Source organism: Taurulus bubalis (genome assembly GCF_910589615.1).
Source record: "Taurulus bubalis genome assembly, chromosome: 15".
In the NCBI taxonomy this organism is placed as follows: domain Eukaryota; kingdom Metazoa; phylum Chordata; class Actinopteri; order Perciformes; family Cottidae; genus Taurulus; species Taurulus bubalis.
The window spans coordinates 14662244-14688474 of NC_136603.1; the positions used below are offsets into that span (position 1 = coordinate 14662244).

Here is a 26231-nt window from a genome sequence, read left to right on the forward strand (position 1 = left end):
ATAAATCTACAGAATATAAAATAAACAATTTTTGTCAACTTATCTTTTGTTGAACGTTTTTCTCCTCGTATAATCGTCTCATAGCGTCTAAAAAGAACATCTTCACACCGCCTTTGTCCTGCAATGCTGATGTTTCGCTCACTCAGTAGTCTTGTTTTGCACAAGTATTCACACCCTCTAATAAACCCTTATTAGTACAGAGGTGTCTAATTGAAAACATTGCAGTGTACGACCTTGCTAAACCTCTCCACACTCGGACCAAGGAGCCACTGGAGATCTCCGTCTCCACTATCTCCTCTATTTGTTTTAATTACCCAGACACTGGCAAACTAAAAATACCAAAGCAATTACTGCCGAGTACAAGGACATTGCACAACCCACTTGTAGCTTAGTGGGAAGAACTGATATCTATAACAAGATCCAGCTCTGAGCAATCAGGACGTGAGCCGCCGCACCAGGAACGATCACAATTGGGTTATTAGATGTGTGCGCATGAGGGTCGTCTGGCGTCAACATTTGCAGCTTGTTGGCAGTGGGTGGCGGCTGCTCGCATGCGAGGGATGATTAGGGGGACTCGTGAAATAACGTGCAAACTAATCCAACGTTGATTACAAACACTGGGCTGTGTTGGAACCGAAAAATGTTTATTCCCTGTAGATTGCGTCCCTCGCTCTGTAACTCCTTCTGTTTTAGTGGACACTCTTCATGTAGTTCTCATAAAACCTCTGTTGATGGTGGTTTGTAGAAGGGATTGGTTCTAAGAGGGTGTGAGCGCTGGATGTAAACCTTGTGTTCTGTGTTTCACTTAAACTCTCACTAAGAAATGCATTTTTGCGCTATTTTGGGTCCACCGGAAAAAAGAAAAGGGGAAAAAAAAAACATCAGGGTTAATGGCGTGTTCGCCTCCAGAGAATAAAAGTAAAAGCTTTGGTATCACACATAGGTGGGCTGATTCTAAGTGCATCGCAGTGCCACGCGGTACCTGACTGAACCCAGGAAGCCGATCAGATGCGCAGCACAGAGCCCAGCACAACGCCGCTATCAGTGATGCCACAATGACTGGAGTGGGAAATGACTTGAGCGGTCATGTGACCCTGATTACCAGACGGACTCGTCTCACCTGATTGCCTATTTGTCAGTAATTGCTTCCAGAGGATACTGTACGTCTTTCCCCGGCTGCTTCAGACGCTCCTCCGCGGTATCGATTTAACATTAAACGGCAGTTAAATCGAAACCCAGTTCAATGTGCACCTGCCCCGGAGCAGTCGGGCCCTTTTCATCATCTCTGTTAATGACTCATTACAATCAATGCACATGCTCATACAGTGGCGGTAAACCTTACTCGGCTCCCATCGTTTTGTAGTAACACAAAGGATATGGTCCCTGACCAGTAGGAGCATGCTCTATTGAGCAGGTGTATTCTCCATCTTCACTATGGGCCTCGCCATTCTCATCTCTCCTAAACCTGTGTTCTGCGTTCTCTGTGTGGGCTCCATCAGCCCCTCTGATTGGTTGTATTCACAGACAAACACACAGGCGAGAGGTCAGTGAGCCCTTGAAGAGTTTTGGGATGCTGACGGCTGACAGACTGCCAGGCGCTTTGGAAACGTTGCCCATGATGCCTTGCTCACACTCAATATTTATGCAAATTGTGCGGACTAAACAAATACTGAGAGAATCATGATGTGAAGATAGATCTGCTTTGCATTTCATGTTCCTGCTTCAGGCAGTAAATAAACAAATGAAGACCAGGAAGTCACCCAGCGCATCTTCAATACTAGATTTTGGCAAGGAAAAGAAGTAGTGCCCTAAAAACAAATTGTAGTTTTGGGTTTTCTATCATCTGAATTATTGGGAGTGAGAAGTTGTAAAGATCAGTGATTTGTCTGTTGCAGGGCTCTTTCTCCTCCTCGGGTTAATATGATAAATAGGTCTGCACCACAAGAAAATTGGCTAATAAATACCTGATTCTTCACTTCGGCACTTCGAAAAGTGGAGCTTTGCAGATATTTATTATGTTGATGTAGGACTGTATGAAGCGGTTCTGAACTCAACTGATACATGAATTCATACAATGATACCGTTTTTATTTATAATGTGTTTTGTCTCTTTCTGAATGCATGTATTTTCATGTCATGTTTTTTTGGGTTTGCTTGGTATGTCGCGCATGCCTCTTAGATTTTGAGGAAACAGCTGATATTTCACAGGATATTTTGCATAACATCCTAACATATCCTGTGTATTACCACAAACTGAGAACATTGTTTGTTCATACAGTGAGTGAAAGTAAATGTCTTCAGCCAATATGCAGATACATTTATATATTTCGACTCTTTTTAAAAGTAATCTGTAATCGCATGTTTTAAATAGCCATAAGATATAGACTGTAAGTACAACTGGACAATTACAATTGTATATATAATATATCAGTGTTTAATAATGATTCATTCGTGATTTACAATTTAAAAGCAACACATTTGAAACTAAAAGAGAAGACATTTTAAATTAACTACGAGGTAAAAGAAGGAAAAGGGGTTTTTCAAACGACATAGTTTGTGCGTTGGCTCATAGTTGCTATCTACCCTAATGTCTCTGACTGAAGTCCTTATCATTACACTAAGCAGCCATCCAGCTACATATGACACGATAAAGTGGTTCCCGTCCAGCCTGAGGACGGCACCTACGATATCTGACATCTTTCATTTCAAATCATCAAGAAATTGTGCCTCATTTTTGTTATTTAGTCATGATAATGCAGCACAAAATATATATTATCATGTCATGGTCATCTAATCGCACTATTGATGTGTTCAGCTTTGACAATGTTTCCACCATCAGAGACAGTTCTGAAATGACTCAACTGGAGATTACTTATATTTACTATGTGCCCTGCAAGTACCAACAACAATAAATGATTGTCTGCTGGGAAAATATCTACAAGATATGAACAATATTTCATGTAGGTCTGAAGGAAAAAAGAAAATAATCAAAAACAGAATCTTCAGTTTCAACCAACAAAAGCTACAATATATGTGGAGGCCTCTGTAATCTAGAGAATATTGTTTCAGTATGTTAAGCCTTATTTAACATTAATGGCAGAACACTTAATAGACGGTTTGAGCCCACATTCTCATTTTTTAATATGCATGTATTTTATGGTTTATGAATACTTAATGATACAAACTTGCTGTGTGTTTGTTAATAGAGATCTGTCACAAAGAGAGCAGGAGTTACCGGGAGCCTCGATGTGTAGATGTTGTGCAACTACACCCCCTACTGCCGTAGAAGTCAAATGATCAGAACCTGACACTAAAGGCTGAGTTATTCAGTGCAGGAGATCTCCCCTGGGTCTGATTGGTACAGAAGATACTGTTTCACTTCTGTAGGAAGGTGAAGGTCGTGAATCCCACCCAGTCTCTGCTTTCCCACAGTTTTCCTGATGTACAGCCGGCACAGCTGCATCAGAGGAGCCGCTCCTGGGCAGCCGTCCGGGTCGAGAAGCAGGAGCCATGACAGAAAGATGTTTGGATTATTAGCTGCTGATCGAGGCATCGGCCTGCTTGTAAAGGCCACAGGGAACATCTCCACAGTGAAGCTATTCGGTTAGTTTGGATTGAATACCTCCTGCTGCTTGTCTCAACAGCTTCTCCGCCGGGCTGTTTGGAGGAGCGACGTCCAGCGGCTGTTTGCCCTCTGAGTTCCTGAGGCAGCGGTCGGCCCCGTGGTCCAGCAGGACCGACACCATCTCGGGGTTTGACAGGCTGGCAGCGATGTGCAGCGGCGAGTCGCCAGACACGCCGCTGTTCACACTGGCACCTAAAGGAGAGCAGAGACTGATGAGGTACGAGGTCCTCACATCACATGACCGTTCAGTGAAAGGCACACAGAGCACCATTCATCTGCTTTATTGTTTTACATGAAAGATGTTGGGCCATTTCCTACTGAGACTTCATTTGCTCTCTAAATATTCAAATCAAGCCCCCCCAAATATTTATTTTATATGATGTAAAACATAGCATGCATTTTATTTTTCACAAGCACTGTGTTTGCCTATGATTTTGAGGTACTTTACTTTAGGATTTTCTTTTGATACCACTTAATACTTACATTTATCTGGCAGATTATGGTTTTTCATACAAAACATCTGACCACCTTAATTCATAAAATTAGCAATACTGCAATAAATAAATACTTCTTTACAAGTATAAGACCTTCACTGCATGGAAGTATTATTGGCAGTGTATTTAAAGTATTCCAAATATAAATACTATGGATATTATATCATTAGAATATCATTTCTGATACATTAGTAAGTAATATTTTAGTTGTTGGTCGAAGTGGAGCTCATTTTAACAGTTGTATATTCTGATGGGTTGTTTAATCTATACCAAATCATCATGTGTTATAAACTAGTGTTGAGTATGTCAAATCTGTAAAGTAACCTATATCTATCTATAATCTATAGCTGTCAAATAAATAAAGTACAGTAAAAGAGATGTAGTTATTATTTTCCTCTGAATTATATTGAATTAGACTTTTAGAGTGGAGTACCTCCAACTTGTACTTCAGCGAATGTACTTAGTTACTTTCCTGTGCTTTTATAGTTTTAGCAGTTTTGCATGTAGTGTCAAAAAGCTTAATATTAATGTTGCAACAAATTATTGCATCAACAATAAAGATCATAATACTACAATATACTGTATATAATAATATAATACCTCAGGTACTTAAAGTACATTTTGCTGATAATATTTTTTTGTCTTTTTACTTGAATACAATTTTAAAATTACTTTTACTTGTGACTTGAGTATTTTACTCTGTGGTATTATTGCCCATCAATTAAGAAAATATGTCATATTGTATGTGTTCAAAGACATCTAGTGTGTTATCCTTCAGAGTGACATTACTGTTACTAAGGTCAATCAGAGCCCAGAGAGAACAAAACATAATAAAACTCCAACATTATTACACCTGATAGTCCCCTTTTCAACATCAAAGACAAACGCATTCATCAGAGAGGTTCAAAGTTAAATCTCAAGGCATTCTCACCAAGTTGAAGCAGTTTCCTCACAGAACTCAGATGCTGATGTGAGCAGGCGACGTGGAGAGGGAACCCGGACTGGGCGATAAACTGATCGACATCCGCACCGTGCTGAACGAGAGACTGGATGCACTCTGAATGACCTGCACAGAGTTAACAGAATCATCACTGTGAGGAGTGATGTAATCTGAAGGACATGCTTTCAAATCTGCTCGTGCTTCCCGGGCAAGAATATGCAATCCTTTCACTTTGTAGCTCAAAACAACAAAGATGTATTTCATACATTATACATTTCTCAGACCTTTTCTGATGTTTTGACGCTCTGTGCATTTTGTAGTGACTGACGAAGCTGCTTCAGCATAGATTATCCATGTATGTGTAGTAGAGTGTGACCTCTGACCTTTGGCTGCAGCCCTGTGGATTGGGGAGCTGGTTTGGGTGGTCCCCAGGGGAGTTGCCGCATGTTGAAGGAGCAGCGATACGCAGGTCACATGACCGTGGGCACACGCCTCTGACAGGGGAGTTTGTCCATCAACCGTTGAACTGTTGACCTGCCATGGGTAAGTATTATTTTTTTAAAGCAATTCACCAGAAATTCTTCACAAAAATTCTTAAAAGTCTGAATAATAGACAAATCAGTCAAAATAAATATTATTTTAGCAAGTGTCCGTAAAGTAATGAGAAGCAGTCATGAAATGTTATAAACCTTTAATGTAGCAAAGACATTATATTATATTTATGCTACCTGCTCTCAAACAGGCAATGTACTGTGGGGGCTTCACCGTCAGACTTTGTATCTGCAGATTTGTGTTTGTTAATGTGTTATTGTGTTATTGTGCGTGCTTGTGTGTCTGTTGTGGGTTAATCTCTTACTGATGTGCACCAAAACAAAGTTAAACCCAGCAATAATTGATATGGTTTCCTCTTAACTAGACGAGAGCAGGATTTAGGAGTTACTTTCAAAGAAAGTCACGAAACATATTGTCTTAATTTGGGATCGCCTTGACTTTAGTTATATCTACATTTGGGCCAGTGAGGCCTTACTGACATTTGCCCCATTTTCCACGAGAAGCTTGGCACAAGCCACGTGGCCTTGTAAACATGCTCCATGGAGGGGAGAGACCTGGTCCAGAGTGTTCAGATTAACGCATGTACCCTGTGAACAATAAACACAACGCATGTGGATTCAATGAAACATGCACGTTTGAAGTTTTGCTCCAATATTCACAACAAAACGACATAAGAGTTGAGACTCTCTTAAGACAGCATGTTCTCAATATGATCATTATGGTTATTCTCAAGCAGCAAAGCGTTTTCTAAATGGATCAATTGCATGTTATAATGATTCGTGCAGTATAATGTAACTACAAAGTCTCATTAATAAACATTACCTGAGCAATGAGTCTCTGCAGATTGAGCACACGTCCATTAAAGGCAGCTTCGTGAATTGGGGACCAGTCTGATTCAAAATCTAAGTGCAGTCGTGACATAAAATACATGAATATGCATTAAAATGGCGTGTTAAAGCATTATGTTGAAAGCAGTAAATACACTCCAGCTGCAGCGTCAGCATATGCTGCCTGGAGCTACTTACCACTCATCAAAGGGTTTGAGAAAAAAACTGCAGTTCCACTTCGACATGTCGTGTCTCGGGCAGTCTCTCTGTGTCCGGCAGACATACTTCACAGTGCCGTCCAAAAGCTGTTTTACGGCCGGGTTGTTTTGCCTCACAGGTTTTTGCAACAGAGATTGAACTGTGTTGCGCCACCTGAAGTCCAAAGACATCTGAAATACATGTTGTCCTCATCTGTTTACAGTGTTTTTGTGGCTGGTCTTGGCTGCTGTGATGTAATTTCCTCTTTGACAAAGTATTTGCCTGCAGGAAACAGGCTGGTTGCATGAAGCGGTTGGGTCTCAACCAATGAAGGTGCAGAGGGAGTGGGGCCCGTCAAGCAGGTCTGTAATCTGAGTGTAATTTGTCACACCCATTCTCTCCAGCAGGAGGTGGGCGGCGTCCTGTTGGTTGAAGATGAGTAAAGGGGAAATGAATCAATCTGCATGCTCCACAGTAAAGCATTATGTATTATTGGTTTAAAGAATGTAACTGTAATGAGTTCCCACATTAAAGATATGCAATCTGCTCATATTCCTTCCCATTGTGTCTGATTTAATAACTCAGCAGTATGTTTTCCACTGATAAAAACTTTTTTATAGGTGATTCTTCAATTGTATGGCCTTGACTAGATGTTCATGGAAAACTGCTAATTTATCAAACATTTAAAAAAGTAGTTGCTTTACTTTAGATTGTTTTTGATATAATAATAATAATAATAATGCATTTTATTTTGAGGCGCCTTTTAAGGCACCAAAGGTCGCCTTACAATTACAATAAATTAATACAGGGTAAAAGATAAGCATTATAGATATAAACAACAGTAAAACAGAGCATCAACATAAAAACAAGTGAAGTGCACAGGGACCAGTTATAATGTTATGTGCCGTATCTATGAAGCTGCCACAGCACAGATGTCACATTTTTATTTATTTCCACACATTTAAAGTCCCCCACAAGTCCAGAATGTGGTTACTTATTGTTGCGTAACTCGGATGTTTGATCTTCACTGTGGAAGATGTTTGTGCAGAGCTTGACACCAGAAGGCCATTTTCACATTCATCTGCTGAAGGGGGAGGTTTTGCTCTTCTTAAAATCTGAGAATCACAAATAATTTGCCTATTAGCAGGTTCTGGACAGAGTTCAATTAAGCTCCCACGCAACTTCTGAAAATAAAATAAATCCAAATTCTAACATTTGTGTTATGAGTATGTGTTCATATTTAATTGATTCAGGCTGGAGGCAGCGCTTCATGTTCTATAAATACAATACAACAATGTGTGATGGTTGTAGCTCAATATTTCCACAGGCAGCAATATCTGTTGTGCTTTAGGATTCACAATCACATTCTGCGCTGACCAGCAGAGGGCAGCAACAGAGTGCAGACGTGTCGATGCTCACTGTGTTCCTCTGGGAGTTGTTAATCCCCGGCAGCAGGCTGCAAGCTTGCCATGCAATTGACTTTGTGCCTCGTCAGAAAAGGTGCATATGGATCCGAATGCCATTGTATGAACTCAATGAATGCCCTCTCTGTAGTACTGAATAATGAAAGCCCTTGATGCTTTGAGTCCCAAATAAATCTGCCTCAAATGTCCTCCAGCTTACTCAGATCTCTGTCCAAGCAAGCAGCTCCAGCCGCTGTCATGACCTCTGCCATGACCTCTGCCATGACCTCTGCCTCGACGTGGCGGACGTCTGCTGCATACACAGGGACATGATATTATGTTTAGATTCTTTATCCTGGTCTCAGACGATCGTTGCAAAGAAAAAGCACACCAAATGTTAACCTTGTCATCATGAATCTGAGGATGAGACTAATTTCTTCACAATGCATTTTTTTTAAAGTCTTTGTTGTTCATTGTTCAGGCATTTTCATGATTGCCACAGAGAAAATAGCACATTGTTTATGCTGCTGTTCTGAAAGCCATGAGACATCTTTCGTCATTAAAATTAGATTTTGTGTTCATGTGCAAATCAGTCACTTTAAAAGATTGATGAAACAACATAGTTTGCATGGTCTCTGGATTAAAATTGAAAGTCAGTCTTTTACATCTGCATGTGCACATTTATTAATGCATCGGCCTGGATCGTCTGTGCTGCATGTTAAGAACTATCCAGAAGTCTGTTTCTCTCATCAGAAAAACATGACCCACCCAACTGATTAGCCTGCGTTATCATCAGTATGGTGTCCCAGATTACAACCACACAGTGATGCTAAAAGAATGGATGGGTGGCCACATATGGGCTACCCATTCAGAATCTAAAAAACAGATATTGTATGATTTGTATTGATAACTTGACTCATTCTTTGAGTATTTAACATGTTTTGTCTCTATACTGTATTTGTGATGTTTATATTTAGGCGCTGTGTGTGTGATTTATTGATTGAGTGTTGCTATAATAAAACAGTATACAATGTCTATATTTACGGAATATTATATGACTATTAAACATCCAAAGTTGTGCTATTGATTTCCAATGTTACTTCCGCAGCGCTTTTTGGGGTAGAATAATGTATATAACAAATAAATAAATACACATAGTAAAGTGTATATTGATCAGGGATACAGAACAGGCAAAGTACAGCAAAATACTGCACATGAATGAACTAATAAAACATCAACAGTGGCCGACTGAACTCATACCTGAGCCCGAAATCACACAACAGTCCACAGTCCACTGTGGGTTCCTTGTATTGTGGCCCTGTTAAGCTACAACTGCAGGGATTAAATGGAAGCACATGATGATTCCACCCCGTGATGTCTCAGTCGGCTCATACACTCAACCATTTCCTCTCCTTTTGTGTGTGTCTTTTTTCTTCTTTCTCCTGACACGGCCCGTCGTCCACTTCCCTCTCTGCCTGCATAACTTTCTCCCCGGTGCGTCATGGCTTCCCCGCGGCTGGAGACCTTCTGCTGCCCGAACAGAGACGCGGCGACCGAGTTCGTGGTAACCTTCCAGCCCGTCCTGTTCGGGGCGTTGGGTCTGGGGAGCGCGGGGCTCAGTCTACTTTTCGCTGTTTTACAAATTCTGCCCAAACGCAAAGGATACAGAAGACTGGGACAGTACCCGCTGCCGAGGCCCGCGTCCTCCTCGCGGATATTGTTCATCATCAGTATATGTGACATACTGGGATGCACAGGTAAATAACTAACTGCTGCTACAGGCCCACTTTTCTTTCTTTATCACAGCTGAGAGAAAGTTTTAACAGCGTGGAGTTGCTTGCTGGATTTAATTACGCACACAAATATGTTGTTTTTAACCCTTTTGGTGCTCTATGTTTGCCTGTCTGGTCTGGTTTGTTCAAACAGAGGAAACATCAAACACAATGTTTGTACAGCTCTCGAAAACGTGATTTGTCGGCCAAAAAAGAAAGAAAGGGAAAAAAATGTCATTTTATTTTGGGTTTAAATCAATCCTACATGAGTTTGGGTTCATATTGCAGGTTGTTAGAATGCCCTCTCTTTTTTGAAATGGGAAACTTAAAGTATAAACTATAAAACACAATTAAAAGAAAACTCTCAGCAAGAACCCTGAACCATTCTGTCCATAATAATCAAATGTAAGATGTTTAGTTCTGAAGGCTTACCCAAAAGAATGAATCATGAGCCTCTCATGTGAGTCATGGATGACTCCTGACCACTGCAAAGCCTTCTTTTTTCTTTTTCTTCTGTTGATCTGAATGCATCATTGTTCTTAAAGCAAGCAATCGTTACACATTTAATAGGACACAAAAGGCTGCAGATTAGTTTCAGATTGTTGAACTACATCAGGACCAACGTGACACTTGAACTGCTCATTCATCACGTTGCCTCTGCTGCCTGGAGGAAGAGGAGGCAGATGAAGTCATGTATCACTGTGTGGTTAGTGCCCAGCGAGATTCATCCTCCGCTGCAAACTAACAGCTTGAAGCACACCCCTGACGCAATTTAAAAACAAATACAAATGCACAACAGCATGTAGTCTTTATCACATTAAGTTTCTGGGAGAGCTCCCGTTTTCCCACCCCACAGTGAAGAGTCTCATGTAGGAAATGGAAACACCCTTATAAAACACACCTGGAGGTAGTTCATATTTCCATGACATAAAGCAGCTATTAAAAGGACTCCCATGACTGACTGTAGTTAATTAACACACTTAATAATACAGAATGAAATGATGCTTAAATGTTAATTGCAACCAGACTGTTTATTTTTTTGCTCTCTTTTGAGTTTGCATTGGTTCCTTTTCGCGGTGAAGCAGGATCTGTCTGTGTTGCAGTTCACAATGAGAGATCACGTGTGGTTTTCCTCCTCCAGGTATCATCGTCAGGTCCTCGGTCTGGCTGGGCCTGCCGAACATCATGGAGCGCGTCTCAGTGGCCAACAGCACTGACGCCTGGCCCGAGGTCTTCTGTGTTGGCAGTGCAGTATGTATGATGCTCTTTGACAAAGCTTCACAGTTCACTTCAGCCTTTATTCGGGTAAATGCACCACATGGCTTTTTGCTCGACAGATGACCCAACGAGGACTGAAAAGCGGAAATCAATCACATTACACCGTTAACAGCCAACTGTTGCGTCTTTCCAAACTGTCAAGTTACAGATCACAGTGCAGGCGAGGCACAATTACTCGTTCAGATTATTAGAATAATCATATTCAGTTTAAGTATATTGTATCTCATTTATGTGTTACAGATGTGGATCCAGTTGTTTTTCAGTGCTTCTTTTTGGTGGACCTTTTGTTATGCTGTCGACGTCTTCCTGGTTGTGAAAACATCTGCAGGAATCAGGTGAGCTGAGCCTCACCTCCCGTCTACAACTCATTATCACCTCAACATCTCCTCCTATAGACGAGGCGCCTCTCACTGATCTGAGAATGTGTCATTTACAAGCAGCCGAATGTGTAAAGCCTCTTCCTCTCACGTACGTTCACTTTGTGCAATAGATGTAATGTTTCTCCTCACATGAATCCATTTGAGAACTCCCTAAAACTGGTTTAGGTTTTGTTATAGAGATCGCATTTACGGCAGGTGCAATGAGGCCAATTTTTGTACACACTTTTTGTGTTTCAACGGGCTAACATTACCTTTCCAGTGTGTGCGGTATCTTTGTTTCCTGCACCAGAAAAAAAAAACTGCAGCATGTGTTGTGAGCTCAGTCTCATGACTGGTTTCTTTCCCCATCAGCACCATTATCCTCTACCACATGATTACATGGGGCCTGGCTGTGCTGTTGTGTGTCGAAGGAGTGGCCATGCTCTACTACCCATCTATCTCTGAGTAAGACACTCTGTTGTTCATTCGGATGCACCGTCGAGCACCTTTCAGCATTCATGTCACTGTCTTTTCTCCTACAAGAGCCTGAGACTATCAGTGAGGGCTGTGTTCAGCTGCTCTGAGCCCCGAAACTGATTTCAATATGTTGTTGCATGTTTTGTGCAGCTGTGAGCAAGGTCTCCAGCACGCTATCCCACACTATCTCACCACGTACGCACCAATGCTGCTCGTCCTGGTAGCCAATCCTGTCTTCTTCAATCGGACCATATCTGCAGGTCAGTTCTCTGCCCTCAAATCTCTCGATGTGAAATGCTTTCTCGCACATGCTCATGGGCCTAACCGTCCACCTCTCTTGTCCTTCCAATCTAGTGACATCTTTGCTCAAAGGACGACAAGGAATCTACACAGAAAATGAGAGGCGGCTGGCCAATGAGATCAAAATACGCTTCTTTAAAATAATGCTGGTGTTCTGTATTTGGTAGGTTACCGTTCTTTATCAAAGGCATCAACATAAAGGAATAGGACATTTTGGGGACTACTTTATTTGAGAAATTAGAAGATCGTGGCTTCATGTTTACTGTTTAGACATGAGGGTGGTGTCAGTCAGCAGCTGTAGCGAGTTAGCTAAGCTCAGCGTATAGACTGGAAACAGGGTGACAGTAAGCCTGGCTCTCTTCAAAGGTAATGAATCCCCAAACCAGAACCATCAAAGCTCACTTATAGTGTTATATCTTGTTTTGTTTAATCCATACAAAAACCTCGGAGTAAAAGCAACGTGCTGTTGTTTCACAGTGGTTATGCGCCAGACTATCTTGGCCACTCACAGTAAACTCCTTGGGTCTGAGTTTGCTGCCTGGCAACCTCACAACGACAAAAAGTCTCCAGGAAGTTACTGCTTCTCGCCAAGAAATATGATGCGCCGCATAACACCCTGTAAAACACAGCATGTTGTTTTTGTTTGTTCATAAGCATAGTTCCCAACATGTTGCACTACTTCTTTACAGGGCCATATGAATCTAATTATAAGTTGTATATTTTGTATTATTATTATTATTTGGTTGAATATAAATTACATTATGAAGTGAATTAACATTCTTTAATTGATGATCTTTAAAGTGTGAACTAATCACATAAAGTAATTTGTTAATGGAGAGCAACAGAAATCCATGATGCATCCTGCATTAATTCATGCATTACCGCAGCATGAGACAATGCTGTATTTCACGATTACTTATATGATTTCTACGCTTATAATAAAGTGTTACTGAGATAATCTAGTGTGACTAGCGGTGTGGCTCTAACGAGGAAGATTCATGAAACTCATATGTGCCAGTCCACAGAATATTCAGAGCTGGATATGCATATTCATTTGATGAAAATAACGATGTTGTGTTTTTTTCCCGTCAAATTTAAAAAGTCTTATTTAGAGAGACTTGTTCAAATCTAATGAGGCATGTTGCTGTTTCAGCTGGGTTCCCAACATCATCAACGAGAGCCTCCTCTTCTACCTGGAGATGCAGACAGACATCAACGATAACGGCTTCAGGAATATCAGAAACGCAGCCCTCATCACATGGTTTATCATGGTGGGTTAAAAACACACACAGAATTAAGAACACTAGTTTTACCAACGTCTAACACCTTGAATTATCCTACATGTTGACTCCTTCAGGGAATCCTGAACCCCATGCAAGCTTTCCTCAACACGCTTGCCTTTCACGGCTGGACCGGCTTCGATGTTGACTTCAGGTTGCAGCGGAGGAGGGAGCTGGCCTGGGACTCAGTTTCTACTTCAGTGCCAAACACAGCAGGTAATAATCCCTTGGTGGGAACTACTCTGCTCTACCAGAGTCATGTCCAGGAGGCCAAAAAGAGCAACGGACAGCACAACTCCGACGCCATCAGCGTTCTCTCAGAAGGTAATTGGGCTTTAAGTGGCAGTAACAACTCACCTGTATATCAGGGCTGGTGAGGCTGTACAGCATTAGCATCCTGCATGGTGTCTCCGTATGGCGGGACTGCCTCCTCTTCTTTTGGATGACATCTTTATAGTATGATATCATCGACTGAGAAATCTACCCCAACTGTTTGAAGACAAGTTTATTTTTATTTTTTTCTAATGCCGGTTTAGTTTTCATCATGGTGATTACATTAACATCAGTGGCAAAGCTCTGGAGACATTGACCAGGATAAAGTTAAAGCTCTTTTTTAAATATTAAAATTACTTTTCAAACCAGGATTGTGCTTGACTCCAGCTGGATACAATAATGAAGCATGAAAACCATGAAGTATTGTCAGTTTTGATCCATGTGTACTCAGTAGTGCAGTAGCGTGGAATTGCACGTTACGCATTTTAAAAAACAGAAATGTTATTACGTTTGTTAATCCACCGTGTCAGGCCATGTTTTGGGTTTTCTACTGTGTAACCTCATGATGGTTGCAAATTCTGACCTTCTGTTCAGGGTGCTGCAATTGTGCCAAGTTATCACATAAAGCTTATTATTATTGATAATAATTAGATGATATGCACAGAGCAAGTGGCAAAGTTGTTGAACATTTAGCGGGTCAAATAAATCAGTTGCCGGAGTATTGGAGACACCTAACTAATTCAGCCATGTAATAAATTCTCATGAAGGTTTCCATTTTCAGTGTTTGTTGAAACTATTAGAACTTTGTAGTAATTTTGGAAGCTGAAGTTTGTTGTGTTTTGTATTATACTGAGAGGTGTTTTGAATGTTGAGTTTGCCCTTATTGATATAATTATGGGCAACACCTAACAGTATGACCTCAGTGTAGGATTTATTGCAGGACTGTTGTATTAGACCGCTTCAGGTTTGGCTAGGTGTATCTAATGAACTGGCAACTGAGGTACGATTGAACACTGACGTGCATTTTCTGGGTAAAAATGTCAATATTTATGAATTCATTCTAGTAACACTGAGTGATGACAGGCCATTTTCACAGAGGACATTTTTACATGTGACAGCAGGAAACGCACTGGTGTAAATAGCTAAACTAATGATGGCCGGGGTCCATAAAGCTGCTTTAAAATACCAGGCGGTGGCTCACTGTCACAGTTTACAACCCAGAAAGGTGCTACTAAGATATTAGTAGCACCTTTACTGCACTTTTCCTACTATGATGTGAAAATATCTGCTGTGACAAAAAGCCTGTTACGGTATTATTAAATGCATTTTGGGATGATTTTGTAAAGCATTTTATACAATTTTGTTTGTGCACAATGTGGATCACATGTACTAAGGCTATTCACTGTTTTGTGTCACCATTCAGTGTCTTTAGAAATAAAGTGGATTTTTAAAAAAGGATTTATTTTTGTTTTTCATTCATTTATATAACCTCAAAGTAGATTAAAACAATATTTAAAGAAAACATATGGCACAATTCTAAAATGCAAAAAAGTAATTCACATTAAAAGACTGCATTTGCAAATAATTCCCAAAGTACATTTGTGAATCCATGCATATTTACATTCGTGATGGAGGGGTGTATACATGCAAGATTAATATCTCAATAGAAAAGCAGTTTAAACTGTGAAGGTGTCATGTGCAGTAACACCCAGTAATCTACCCATATTTTGTCTTGCTAGGTTCAGAGTCTAGTACAGTTGAAATCCACATTTCCAGCGATCTTCGAGACTATGAGGATGTAGACGCTGATGAAGAATCCTTGGAGAACTCTGTAAGGCATTAGCCGGGTGATCAACAAGCCGCCTCCCTCTACTCTCCTGTGTGACAGTTTTATTTTGTCTTTTTTTTTTTTTTTTTTATCTACTTTTGTTTTAGATTGGGTCCTTTTAGCTGCCATTATCCCATTGAGATTTCCCCCAGATATTAACTGGTCATGAGATTTCATTAGTTGTAAGTCTCATTCTTTATTCCAAGCCTTTTATTCCTCTCTGAACAGTTTTAATCTGCCTGCAGTAGTGTAGTGTAACATTACAGACCCATTTGCTGTCCAGCAGCTGAACAGTCCCAACACTACTTCACTGTCTCTTATAGCAGTCAGTCATCAGAACAAACTTGCATTATTAACTTGACTTTTAATAATGCCTTATGTGCTTGAAGGAAAAAATAACCTGGCAATTAAATGTGCGCTGGTTGTGTGATGTGCAGTCTTGTCATTAAGCTCTCAAAGCACAACAGAATGTAATGAGCTAAATAGACTTTCTTTTTTAAACAAAGTTACTGTTTTCCCAGTTGTCCACTTTGTATTTTTGCACACATTTTATACTGTATTACATTTCAAAAGGTATTTGTTAAGGTTTTGTTGGTGAAACTTTCTCAATGTTTTTAAGTTGTTGCAGACGAATAAAACACAGAATTAAAGACACAGGCTCCGTGGTTTCTGATATCAAAATAGAGTGATTTATTTGAGACACTGAATGACTTCAACGTTTTGTCATGGAAACGGGTGACTGCACCCCAGACCAGGTGCAAGCGCGATAGAAGCCGTCAGCACTTATTCCATACCGGGCTCCTTCGCATGCCAAGAATGGCCACCAACCCACAGCCCAATTCTCAGTCTGACACAGACAATAATGGCTCTCAGCAAATGAAAAAGTCAGAAAACGATGAATCACCCAATAACATCCAAATGTGACGTATAAAAAAAAAAAAAAAAAGAAATTAAACATTGGCCCTTCAACTTTTAGCAAGATTTTAACATTTGCTGTTCCCACCATTATAAAAAGTGCACTTCACATTGCTCTAGCAGACGTTGAATGAAAGGGACCAGAAATGAAGAAGAAAAAAGGCAAATCAAAATGGTGGCACTGTTATTTGAAGATTCTGTCTTTTCCATGAGATCCCACTCAGCAGATGGAGCCACACCTAGTGCACACCGATGAAGCTATGAATGCATTTTAAAACAGCAACAACAAGACCAATCATAGCTTCTTTTTTTGTATTTTTTTTCTTTCTTTTTGCAACAGTAGGACTTTTGCTTGACCTCCACTTTCTGGTTAAAATGTGCTCTGAGCTGTAGATTGTTCAGAGGAAAGTGCCAAAGAGAAACTATGGTCATGCCATTTGAAGCTGTAGTTGTGTTCCTGCTCAGGTCTGCGTGAGGCTTTTAACATTGATCCTGTGATGTCCTGTTCCACGTACAATACAAAGATAAAGCCCAAACCACACAGGAGACTGCGATGACTTATCTCCCATATTGTTGACCAGATAATTCCCTGAATGCCGAGGCACACTTTTCTTCCATGGCGTCAAGGATCAATAGTGAAAAGTAAAGCTGCTTAATAAAAAGCAATTTGTGACTCATTGAAAAACAAAAACAATCCGATGCATTGGATATGATTGGCCCAGTTGAACAGACTGTTAAAAGAAGCTGATGACACATGCACTTCATTTCAAAAGAGGTCTTGTCACTTATTATCAGCAAAGATGTGACAGCTCTAGCCATTAATGAGCCCCTACCGAATGGCAATAAAGTGTACTGTATATAAACATATATATACACAGTATATAAGTCTGTGTATTAATCTAATTTACATATCTTTACATTCTGAAATTGACATCCAAAAAGGGAGAAAATTCTCTTTGTAAACCACACTTTTCACATCTTGTCCACAAAATGGCATTTTCTAATCTCGAGTGAATTGAACGGGTCATTTTAGGAGGTTAGGACTGTTTCTTGGCAGGTTTTCCTTTTGTTGACCTGATGTTAAACGTGAGCGAAGAACTACCTTGCAGCGGCACATTCAATTTTGATTTTCAAAGTCCATCTGTGGAAAAAAAACAAAGCAAGAAGTACTCTTGAAACAATCTATTCTCCACTGGGAAGAAGTTAAGCACCCTGTCATCGTACGATACCAGTGCTTCAGTATTGATGTTACTTTTATCACATCCCACATTAATTCATTTGGACATGAGGTAACATTTTGCTCCGAGGAATTCTAAAACCACAACCTTTCTTTCATAATTTGCGCCCTCTTACAGCCAAACACGTGTCTCATTAACACTTTTCTCTTTATATAAAACTCATCTTTGTGTTTCCACCCTTACAACCCGATAACAGCTGGACCAGTGGCCCAGAGGGATCGCAGCACTTTCTCATTAGAAACCTTTAAAACGCGGATGCACCCAGGGAGTTGGATTCAGTCCAGTCTTGGGGATCTCTTAACCGGCTTCCATTATGCTTCCAATAGGCGTATCATAAAACACTCGTCAACAAACTGTAAGGTGCACGGAAGTCCTCAGAGGCTGCTGCAGTCATCTGGTTGTACTCCTGTGATGTGTTTTGTTTCGCTCCACTTTACAACTCTCCTTGAGCAATTAGAGTGTGTTTGCTGATGTCAGAAAAAGGCAATTTGCTGCACATTCCAGGACTCATCATCAAAGTCTCAAGTCGGCTATTTTCGGAGATCAAGAACACATACCTAGAATGTAAAGAAATAGGTAGCATTACTAATACATTTTTTTCAAAGTACCAGTAATGAGTTCTTTCAGACAATATTATTTCCAAGTAGCAAACCAAATGGTGAAGCCGTAAAGGAGCAACAAATCGTTGTACATCACTCCATCATCAAAATGGCCATTGCTTACCGAGCCGTCTGACGCGCTGGCACCAACTTTGTCCCCAGTGCTGTTCCAGCACACCTCGAAAATACCACCAGTGCCCCTGTAGCTGTGCACCAAGGCTCCGGTCTGACACGAGAGTGCAGAGAAATTAATGAAAAACTCCGGCAGCAATCACAGTGACTCTTATCTGCTGTTTGGAACGGTGTAAATCAGACACTTACCATGGTGTTCCAGATGTGGACACACTTATCAAAGGAGCCACTCGCCAGATGCTGGCCGTCGGGGCTGAAGGCCACACTGTAGACGGGCTCCTGGTGCTTGGTCAGCGTGTGAATGCAAACCCCTCGCTCGACATCCCACAGTCGAACTGTCGAGTCGAAAGAGGCGCTGTGGGTGTGGAGGACACATAAGATTGATCAGATGGAGCAGCCCCAATGATTCCTAAAAGTGATCCGTTTTGAAAAAATGTAAAGATGCCCTTAAAAAGTGGTCATTGTTTATAGATTCATAATGCAGTGGATGAACCCCTAAAGCTCATAAACCAAAACAATAACACATCTTAAGCTACAGATCATTATTCATTTTTGTTAGCATCAGAACACCTTGTCCTAAATAATAAACAACACGAACATGTCAATTGCCCATCTTGGAAACATCATTAATTACTTCTCCTTTAAAAAGGAGAAAAACTACACAAAAAGTGTGTGAAGAGTGTCAAAAGTGACAAACTGTGAGCATCTGTGACCCTAAAACTGAGAAGCTGTTGAAAACAAATGATAAAAAAGGAGGCTGATTTTAATTAACACGTCTTCTTCACCAAGGTATAAATAGGCAGGAGTAATCTCCTTTGGGTGCCCTTGGTAACAAATGAGGGTGAACTTGGAAGGATATTATGCAGGGAGCAAAATTGAAATAAATTAAAAATGTATTGTATGTACTGTTCAACGGTGGCATTTACTTAAGATCATGAAGTTCTGTCCAAGCAGTAGCAATGATGGCAGTTTCATTTCTAATGTGAATTACAGGCAGGTACACTGGGTTGACAGTTAGGGCTGTACATTCTTGTGGTATCTGAACTAGAACATATGCACATCTGGGTCAGGGTGGAGGGCTTTGGGCCACTGACAATAACTAGCACTAGGATTTTTTTATTAAACTCAATTTCCTCTGAATGCCAGGTTATGACAAGTGTCTCACACACAAACACTCACAATATACACGCTTTGTTTCCGCACACTACCTTGGACTTTCCTTCCCAAAACTGAGCAACGTGGGTGGTTGCCCTGTAGGGTACTAAATGTGAGCTATGTGCGAGAGACTTCCCACCTGGCGAGCATGATGTTGGAGTTGGGGTTGCCCGTACCGGGACCTGTGGGGCTCCACTTGATAGTGTAAATCTCTTTACTATGAGCCTGGAGGTCGTGGACACAGGACTCCTGCTTCATACTCCAAATCTGTGTTCAAGGGGTGCAGCAACAGCAAAGTTTGACTGAATACAAATTACCACTTAGTCTTTAGCACTTGAAGACAACAAATCTGAGGGCTAGTCTTACCTTTAAGGTCATGTCATCCGAGCAGGAGGCCAGCAGCATACCTGACGGATCCCACTTAATGGCGTTAACTTCATTCTGCAAAACACAAAACTCGTTAGCAGGCCTGTCGAGGGAGGGAGGAGCACGGTGTAAGGTCAGAAGAGCAACATGGAAAAAGCTGTTCACCGTGTGGCCCTGGAAGGTCTTGAGGGGCCGGTCGCTGCCAAGGCGACATACGTGGATGCACATGTCCGTGCTGCAGGAGGCAAAGGTGGTGTTGTTCTGCCAGTCGACATCCAGTGCTGGGGCTGTGGAAGATTTGTTTGCACCACATTCGTTAAGCGTTCAGAGGTTCATGAGCCAAGAATACAACCACAACTGAGCAGGAAAATGTTACGTCCTATTTAATATCTGCAATGATACGCATTTATTGTTATGGTGGAAAAAAAAAAATAGTGAACCCTCTTTACCTGAATGAAAAGGGAACTGCTGCTTGGCTTCTCCTGTGTGCGCGTCCCAAATGATTGTCGTCTGGAAATAGAATTGACTATTTCAAACGACGAATGCAACATTTCTGAATGCATTATTTTGAAGAATAAAGACGGGTTCTTTAAAATGTCCTCAAATGTACCTACCAAACCAAATAAGTAGGTAGGGTAAAAAAAAAAGTCAGATTCATCGTCTTTGGTGTGTGCGAATTTGTAAGATACATCTATTTCATCTGCCTGTTGATGAAGCTATAGTTTCAAAGAATCATCTATATAATAAGTTGATCTACAGTTCATGTCACTGTAGCACGAAATAATGTAAATACCTTGTAACTAAATACCTCATTGGTACATGGTACAATGGAATGTGTGAAATATTTAATAGCATGTAAGATATATCAAATAATTGCAGGGTCTGTATCTCAAGTTCATTGTGTATGGAATAATGACTGATAAGAGTGCAGTTTGCACTGTAGTTTATGGACACCAGAACAATTTGCTTTAAAAAGGCTACAGATTTACACTTTGGCTGATGATTAAAAAAAAAGTCAATTTCAAGCCCCAACACTTGTAAAGAAAGAAGAAGAAAAAAAAAAAAAACACATTATTGCAAGACACAAATCAATGCTTGGGGATCATTATGTACCTTATCTACACCAGCACTGAGAATAGAGTTCCCCTTCTTGTTCCACTTGAGTGCAAATATGGGCCCTTTGTGCTGTCCCAAGGTGCTTGCCAGATTCCCTAATGGATAAGAGCCATATCCATTTCTTTTAGAAATGATCCTTCAAAAAATTGTCACAGAAGTTGCATTATTCACAATCACAATATCATAAACCTAGTGACCGAGGAAACAACACCGTGCTGGAATGATGGAGGACATACCATCCTTTGTCCATATCCTGGCGAACCCATCATACGAGCCCGTTGCCAGCAGAGTCCCTTCGCTCTGTCGGATGGAAAGATATCAGAATTGTTACTCAGCTGTCTTCAGCTCCACAGTCAGTTTACCACATGGTAAAAGTAGAAGAAGAACAATGTGGACGGATGATCAGGAACCTACATTCCAGTCTAGTGAGGTGACGTCTTTGTTGCTGGGGACATCCTGGCCACCTTCTCGGATACAGTGGCGCAGCACCAGCTGGGTGGAGTTGGAGTTGTTATTCTCGTTCAGGTTCCATATCCTGGCGGTGGAGTCTCCCGAGCTGAACAGAACACCAACGCAGCAGGGGGCGGGTTAAAGTATTGTTGGAATATAAGCTGTCAGCAATGGATCTTATGAGGTCATAAATATCTGACAAAAAAAAGGGCCAACGCGTGCATACAATATAGTATGACTCATCCAGCCCGCATTAAGATCCGTTTCAGCACAGACAGGGACTCACCCTGAGGCCAGCAGATCGCTGACAGGGTTCCAGGCACAGATGAACACTTCAGATTCATGGCCTCGGAGCACTGTGGCTTTACTGGATGGTATCTCCACATCCAGATCCATCTCCATGGGCTCACTGTGGTTATCTGAGAAGAGACAGCACACACACACACACGCACACACACACACACGGACAGATACACAAACACACACATTAATATATGCATCACTTGTCTAATATAACACACACTTGTCTGCATGGGCGGTTTTGGCGCGGACGAACCGGGGGTCTCGCCCGGGGCGTAATTAAATGTAGAACCGCCACTGCTTGTCTGCATGCTATGATTACTACACAATGCTGATGAATGCACCTCTAACCTCTTAACATTCCTGTAAAATTTGATGAAAAATGCCTATCCAGGTATACCCAAAGTAAATTGCAAGCTGTACTTGAACTATTTGAAGAAAATGCATGGTCTTGGTCTCTTTTGAAAGGTAACAATCTGAAGCTTTTTTCCCCTCAATAGTCAGAATAACTTTAAGTGCTGCTGACACTGAGTTATACGAGTTTGAACACACTAAAGTATAAGGTTTTTATTTCCGTCTGAACATTTCTTTGTAAATAGATGCCTGTAGATGACTATAAATGGGACTTATGGACTGGAAAACACAATGGGACCATAGCCTGAAGCCTTTTCTAGTAAGTAAAAAGTTGATAACAATATCACAGAAAATTAATATTTTACACATGTTTTTCTAATGAAATATCTAGGCGTTTTTTCATTTTGAGACTGAAAATATTCCTGATATATATACCTATTAAAAAGGCTTATAGTCTTGCAAACTTATAGAGGTACTATTCATATATACTACCAGTATTGCTGACAGAGAAAATGAAGTATAAATGCATTTTTATGCTAATTTACACTTCAGAAGCTCTACAGCAGCTGTCTCATCTCATCAAATTGAAGGCTGTTGGGATTATTTGCCCCCCCTCTTCCTGCCTATCGTTGTTTAGGGAATTTCATTGGCTGTCCGAAACGCCTGTCATCTGAGCTGTACAACGCGACAGGATTAAGCCACATAAGGAGACAGAGGTTGAGCCTGAACGTCAACGTAGCTTCTGGTTGGGTAATGTAGCTTGTCAGTCAGGACATGAAGCTCCTATTGGTTCAAGTGGGGTCTCATTGGAACCGTTAGATTTCGGAGGACATTTTTATAGTGAGTTTGTAGCTGTGCTCCAATGCAAACATAACTTTCTGCTAAAAACAATACTACTTTCGTTCATAACTTTCAGCTGCAATGGAATGATGCAACGCCAGTTGGTGGATATTTATGGATGTAATCGCGTGTTTTGGACTAAATCTTTTATGGGATTTATTTTTATTGGACCTTTACGACGTAACAACGCCGTTTTTGTTGGAATTTTATGGATTTATGGATCAATATGAGGCGTCATCGGTGAGTTGTCTTGATTTTCAAATCGCTTGTTTGTTTGTTGTTGTCTGACAAAAGTATTGATTGTAGCTGCTGTGGTGGTCTGATCTTGAAACGGAGTGGACAGCTGGAATCATAAGAATCATAGGTTTCCAGAAACATATGGCACTCGTACCGAACTATAAATAGATGTACAGCGTACAACGGAATGTACAGTGTATAATTGAAATGGACGCCCGCGGGACAGCAGAACGTTAAGAGGCTAATAGATGTTATAAATGGTGAATGGCTACCTTTAAACCACATAAATATATTTAACAATATAATAATGTTTCTCTACTAGTGTATGTGCCAGTGGTGTTTCATTATGTATCCCTGACCCACTTGGAGTGCACACAAGTATTACAGTATAATGAGAACCAAGTCGCAGCAAAGGATCAGACTAAACGGCTGATAATGAGATCACATTCTGTGAAGCCCACGTGGCTGTTTTTGCATCACCGCGTAAAAACTGTGCAATAATTTGGACATGTCTCCTGACGTAGAAAAACTGTTGATTTGGTAGGTGTAATAATGCAATAGGTTGCTTCCTTTGGACAGCATAGAGCCAAACCAGAGCACAAAAGGAGCCACTCTGCCTGTTGTGTCGTTTGAAAATGTTCTACATTCAGAATCATAGTGCAGATACAGTAATTTGAAACGTTAATGCAGCCTGCGCTGATTACTTGTCGAAACTGGGCTTTGCTAAAAAAAAAAATGTAAATGTATAATTCTGCCATGGCGTTGATGATTTGAGTTAAAGTAAAAATATATATGTTGACTACTAATAAGAATGCTGCAATGAGACCAGACAATTTAATTTGATCATGAAGATTAATTCTTACTCCAAGCTTCTTTTTTTTTTTTTTTTACATCATCTTAGACTCAATAGAAGAAGAAAAACATTCCTTAGATTCTTCGCAAACTGCAAGTCTAGAAACTTGCTTTTCTCTTTTCTTTTCCTCTGTCCTTTTTGTTTTAAAACCATCATAATTAAAATTTGATAGTCAGTTCCTACTGTGAGATAATTGGTACACTCTTTTAGAATATTAATTAGAATATTCAACGTACTCATGTTGTGAGTGCCATTCTCCTCCCCATTGACAGTGGCTTCTCCATTCTTTGGTGCGTTTGACTGGTTCCCAGAGGTTGAAGCTGCCATGCCACAGGCCGCTTGCTGCTGGGCTAACTTGTCACGGAAGGCCTGCTGTCGCGTCTGCACCGCATCTGGCATCACGGCATCAATGAGTGACAGCGACTCGATTGGCCGCCCATCGAAGACTGTGCCATCCTGTTAGGACAACAGCGGGTAATAACGCATCATGAGGCACTGTGGTTTTTCATTTGTGACTTGTCTGGAGCTACGTTTCCTGTTAATGATTAAGTATAGATGTGAAAAGTGTTTCCAACTGGGTATTCTTCAGAATTTCTTACAGACTGAAAATATGAAAAGCTGACAGCACTGAACACACCTGGTGTTTTGTCATTGAGATCAAAGTCTATCTTTATCATTAAGCAATATAAAACATCTGCAGGAGTTGATAACAGCAGGTCCCTGCTCTCACCTCATTGATGCTGATTTCTGCCTCCACATACTGAAGCCCTTTCTGCAGGATGGAGATGAGGGCTGCAGGGGGCACTAGTGTTCCATTTATGTTTGACTGGCTGATGTGGCTCTCAATGCCAAAGGTGAATGCTGAGTGGGAGAAACCTAAAAACAAAACAACATTCACATTCATTAACATGAGAGTGCCAAGCACAACATGTGCACAAGCAAAACACAAATACTCAAAGAAAAGTATCACGTGATACAAACAAAGCTAACACTGAACGAATATAAAAAACAAATGGCATAATAACAAGTATGATATTTGAGTGTATAATTAGGAATGCCAATGGCAGTGTTGACCTCTCAGGGCTACTAGTAGCTCGTATTCTGCTAGTAATACAACTATAGCAGCTGGGATTTTAATCATTGATCCAAATTCTATCAAAGAAGTTAACAGCACGTTGACATCTTAGGAGCAAAGCAATATTCTGTGCATCCACAAGGTGTTCATATTACAGGGGGTGAATGCTCTGTTTATTTCCATCTGGCTGAAGGAGGAGGACCGCAAACAGACTTGTTCGTTTTATCATTCTGTTTATTTCCCTCCACTTCATGCCGAGAAAAAATATCTTCATGCAAGTGACCATGTTTCACCATGCATAACAAACAAATAGCTTATAATGCACGTTGTCTTATAGATTGAATATAATAATTGCATATTTTAGACAATGGTCCCATACAATGTACAGTTAGCAAAACCCAGCAATACCGAAGAAAAAAACACCAGCAATTCATGTATCAAGCCCAATAAATCTATCAACATAAGTATCAGTGTTTATCAGATATTACTGAGACAAACCTGATTCCTGGAGGTATCTGTACACCAAGAAGTTCACTTCGTCACTGGTAATACTCATCTTAGCCCAATGAGAGGGAGGAGGTATGATGGAAGGTTGGGCTCACTCCTGAAAATATAGATGAGAAATGGGAGTTGAGATGAATATTAAGGTCTGTGGTCTTGCAGATTACATATTCTTAAACCAGTCTAAAAAAAAAAAAAGATACCTCTATCACACTCCAATACAAATAGATGCATATTCTGCACATTGCACAAATCTGTCCTGACCCTGGTTTAGTGACGCAGCCATGAGCCAAGATATTGTAATAGACACACGCACGTCTTGCCCAATTCCTTTCTTTTGCTGGGTCACTTAACCTGTAAATCCATGTCTAGTACTGAATATACGTATTCCCAACCTCTCTTCTCTGGCCTAATGGGAGTGTCTATATCCATTTGGCTTTCATTGAGAACTGAATGGTGCTTCACATTAGTGGCCCAGCCAACCATCTAGATAGA

At 40.7% G+C, this 26231-nt stretch overlaps 3 protein-coding genes across 3 annotated transcripts; 1 reads left to right on the forward strand and 2 right to left on the reverse strand.

Moving 5' to 3' along the window:
* Positions 1-2438: 2438 nt before the first annotated feature.
* On the reverse strand, positions 2439-6748 carry LOC306747969 (ankyrin repeat and SOCS box protein 9-like). The gene is made up of 7 exons (XM_079231077.1): positions 6636-6748; positions 6433-6512; positions 6090-6197; positions 5442-5592; positions 5050-5184; positions 3622-3816; positions 2439-3476 (listed from the first exon to the last, which is right to left on the reverse strand). Exons 1-7 carry the CDS (start codon positions 6718-6720, stop codon positions 3322-3324), a joined length of 909 nt encoding a protein of 302 aa, XP_079087203.1. The 5' UTR covers positions 6721-6748; the 3' UTR covers positions 2439-3321.
* A 2791-nt stretch (positions 6749-9539) lies between these two features.
* gpr143 (G protein-coupled receptor 143) lies at positions 9540-15620 on the forward strand (the record flags this gene model as incomplete). Its single annotated transcript, XM_079231170.1, has 9 exons — positions 9540-9795; positions 10952-11061; positions 11329-11423; positions 11820-11912; positions 12075-12184; positions 12279-12387; positions 13378-13495; positions 13582-13828; positions 15517-15620. 9 exons carry the CDS (start codon positions 9540-9542, stop codon positions 15618-15620), a joined length of 1242 nt encoding a protein of 413 aa, XP_079087296.1.
* Positions 15621-18288: 2668 nt separating this feature from the next.
* Positions 18289-25841, reverse strand: tbl1x (transducin beta like 1 X-linked; the record flags this gene model as incomplete). The annotated part of the gene is made up of 14 exons (XM_079231243.1): positions 25734-25841; positions 24891-25036; positions 24397-24616; positions 21863-21995; positions 21541-21682; positions 21363-21426; positions 21124-21221; positions 20460-20520; positions 20176-20297; positions 20011-20085; positions 19784-19911; positions 18679-18844; positions 18482-18583; positions 18289-18315 (listed from the first exon to the last, which is right to left on the reverse strand). The coding sequence occupies exons 1-14, from the start codon at positions 25789-25791 to the stop codon at positions 18289-18291; spliced, it is 1542 nt and encodes a 513-aa protein (XP_079087369.1). The 5' UTR covers positions 25792-25841.
* Between the last annotated feature and the right edge of the window lie 390 nt (positions 25842-26231).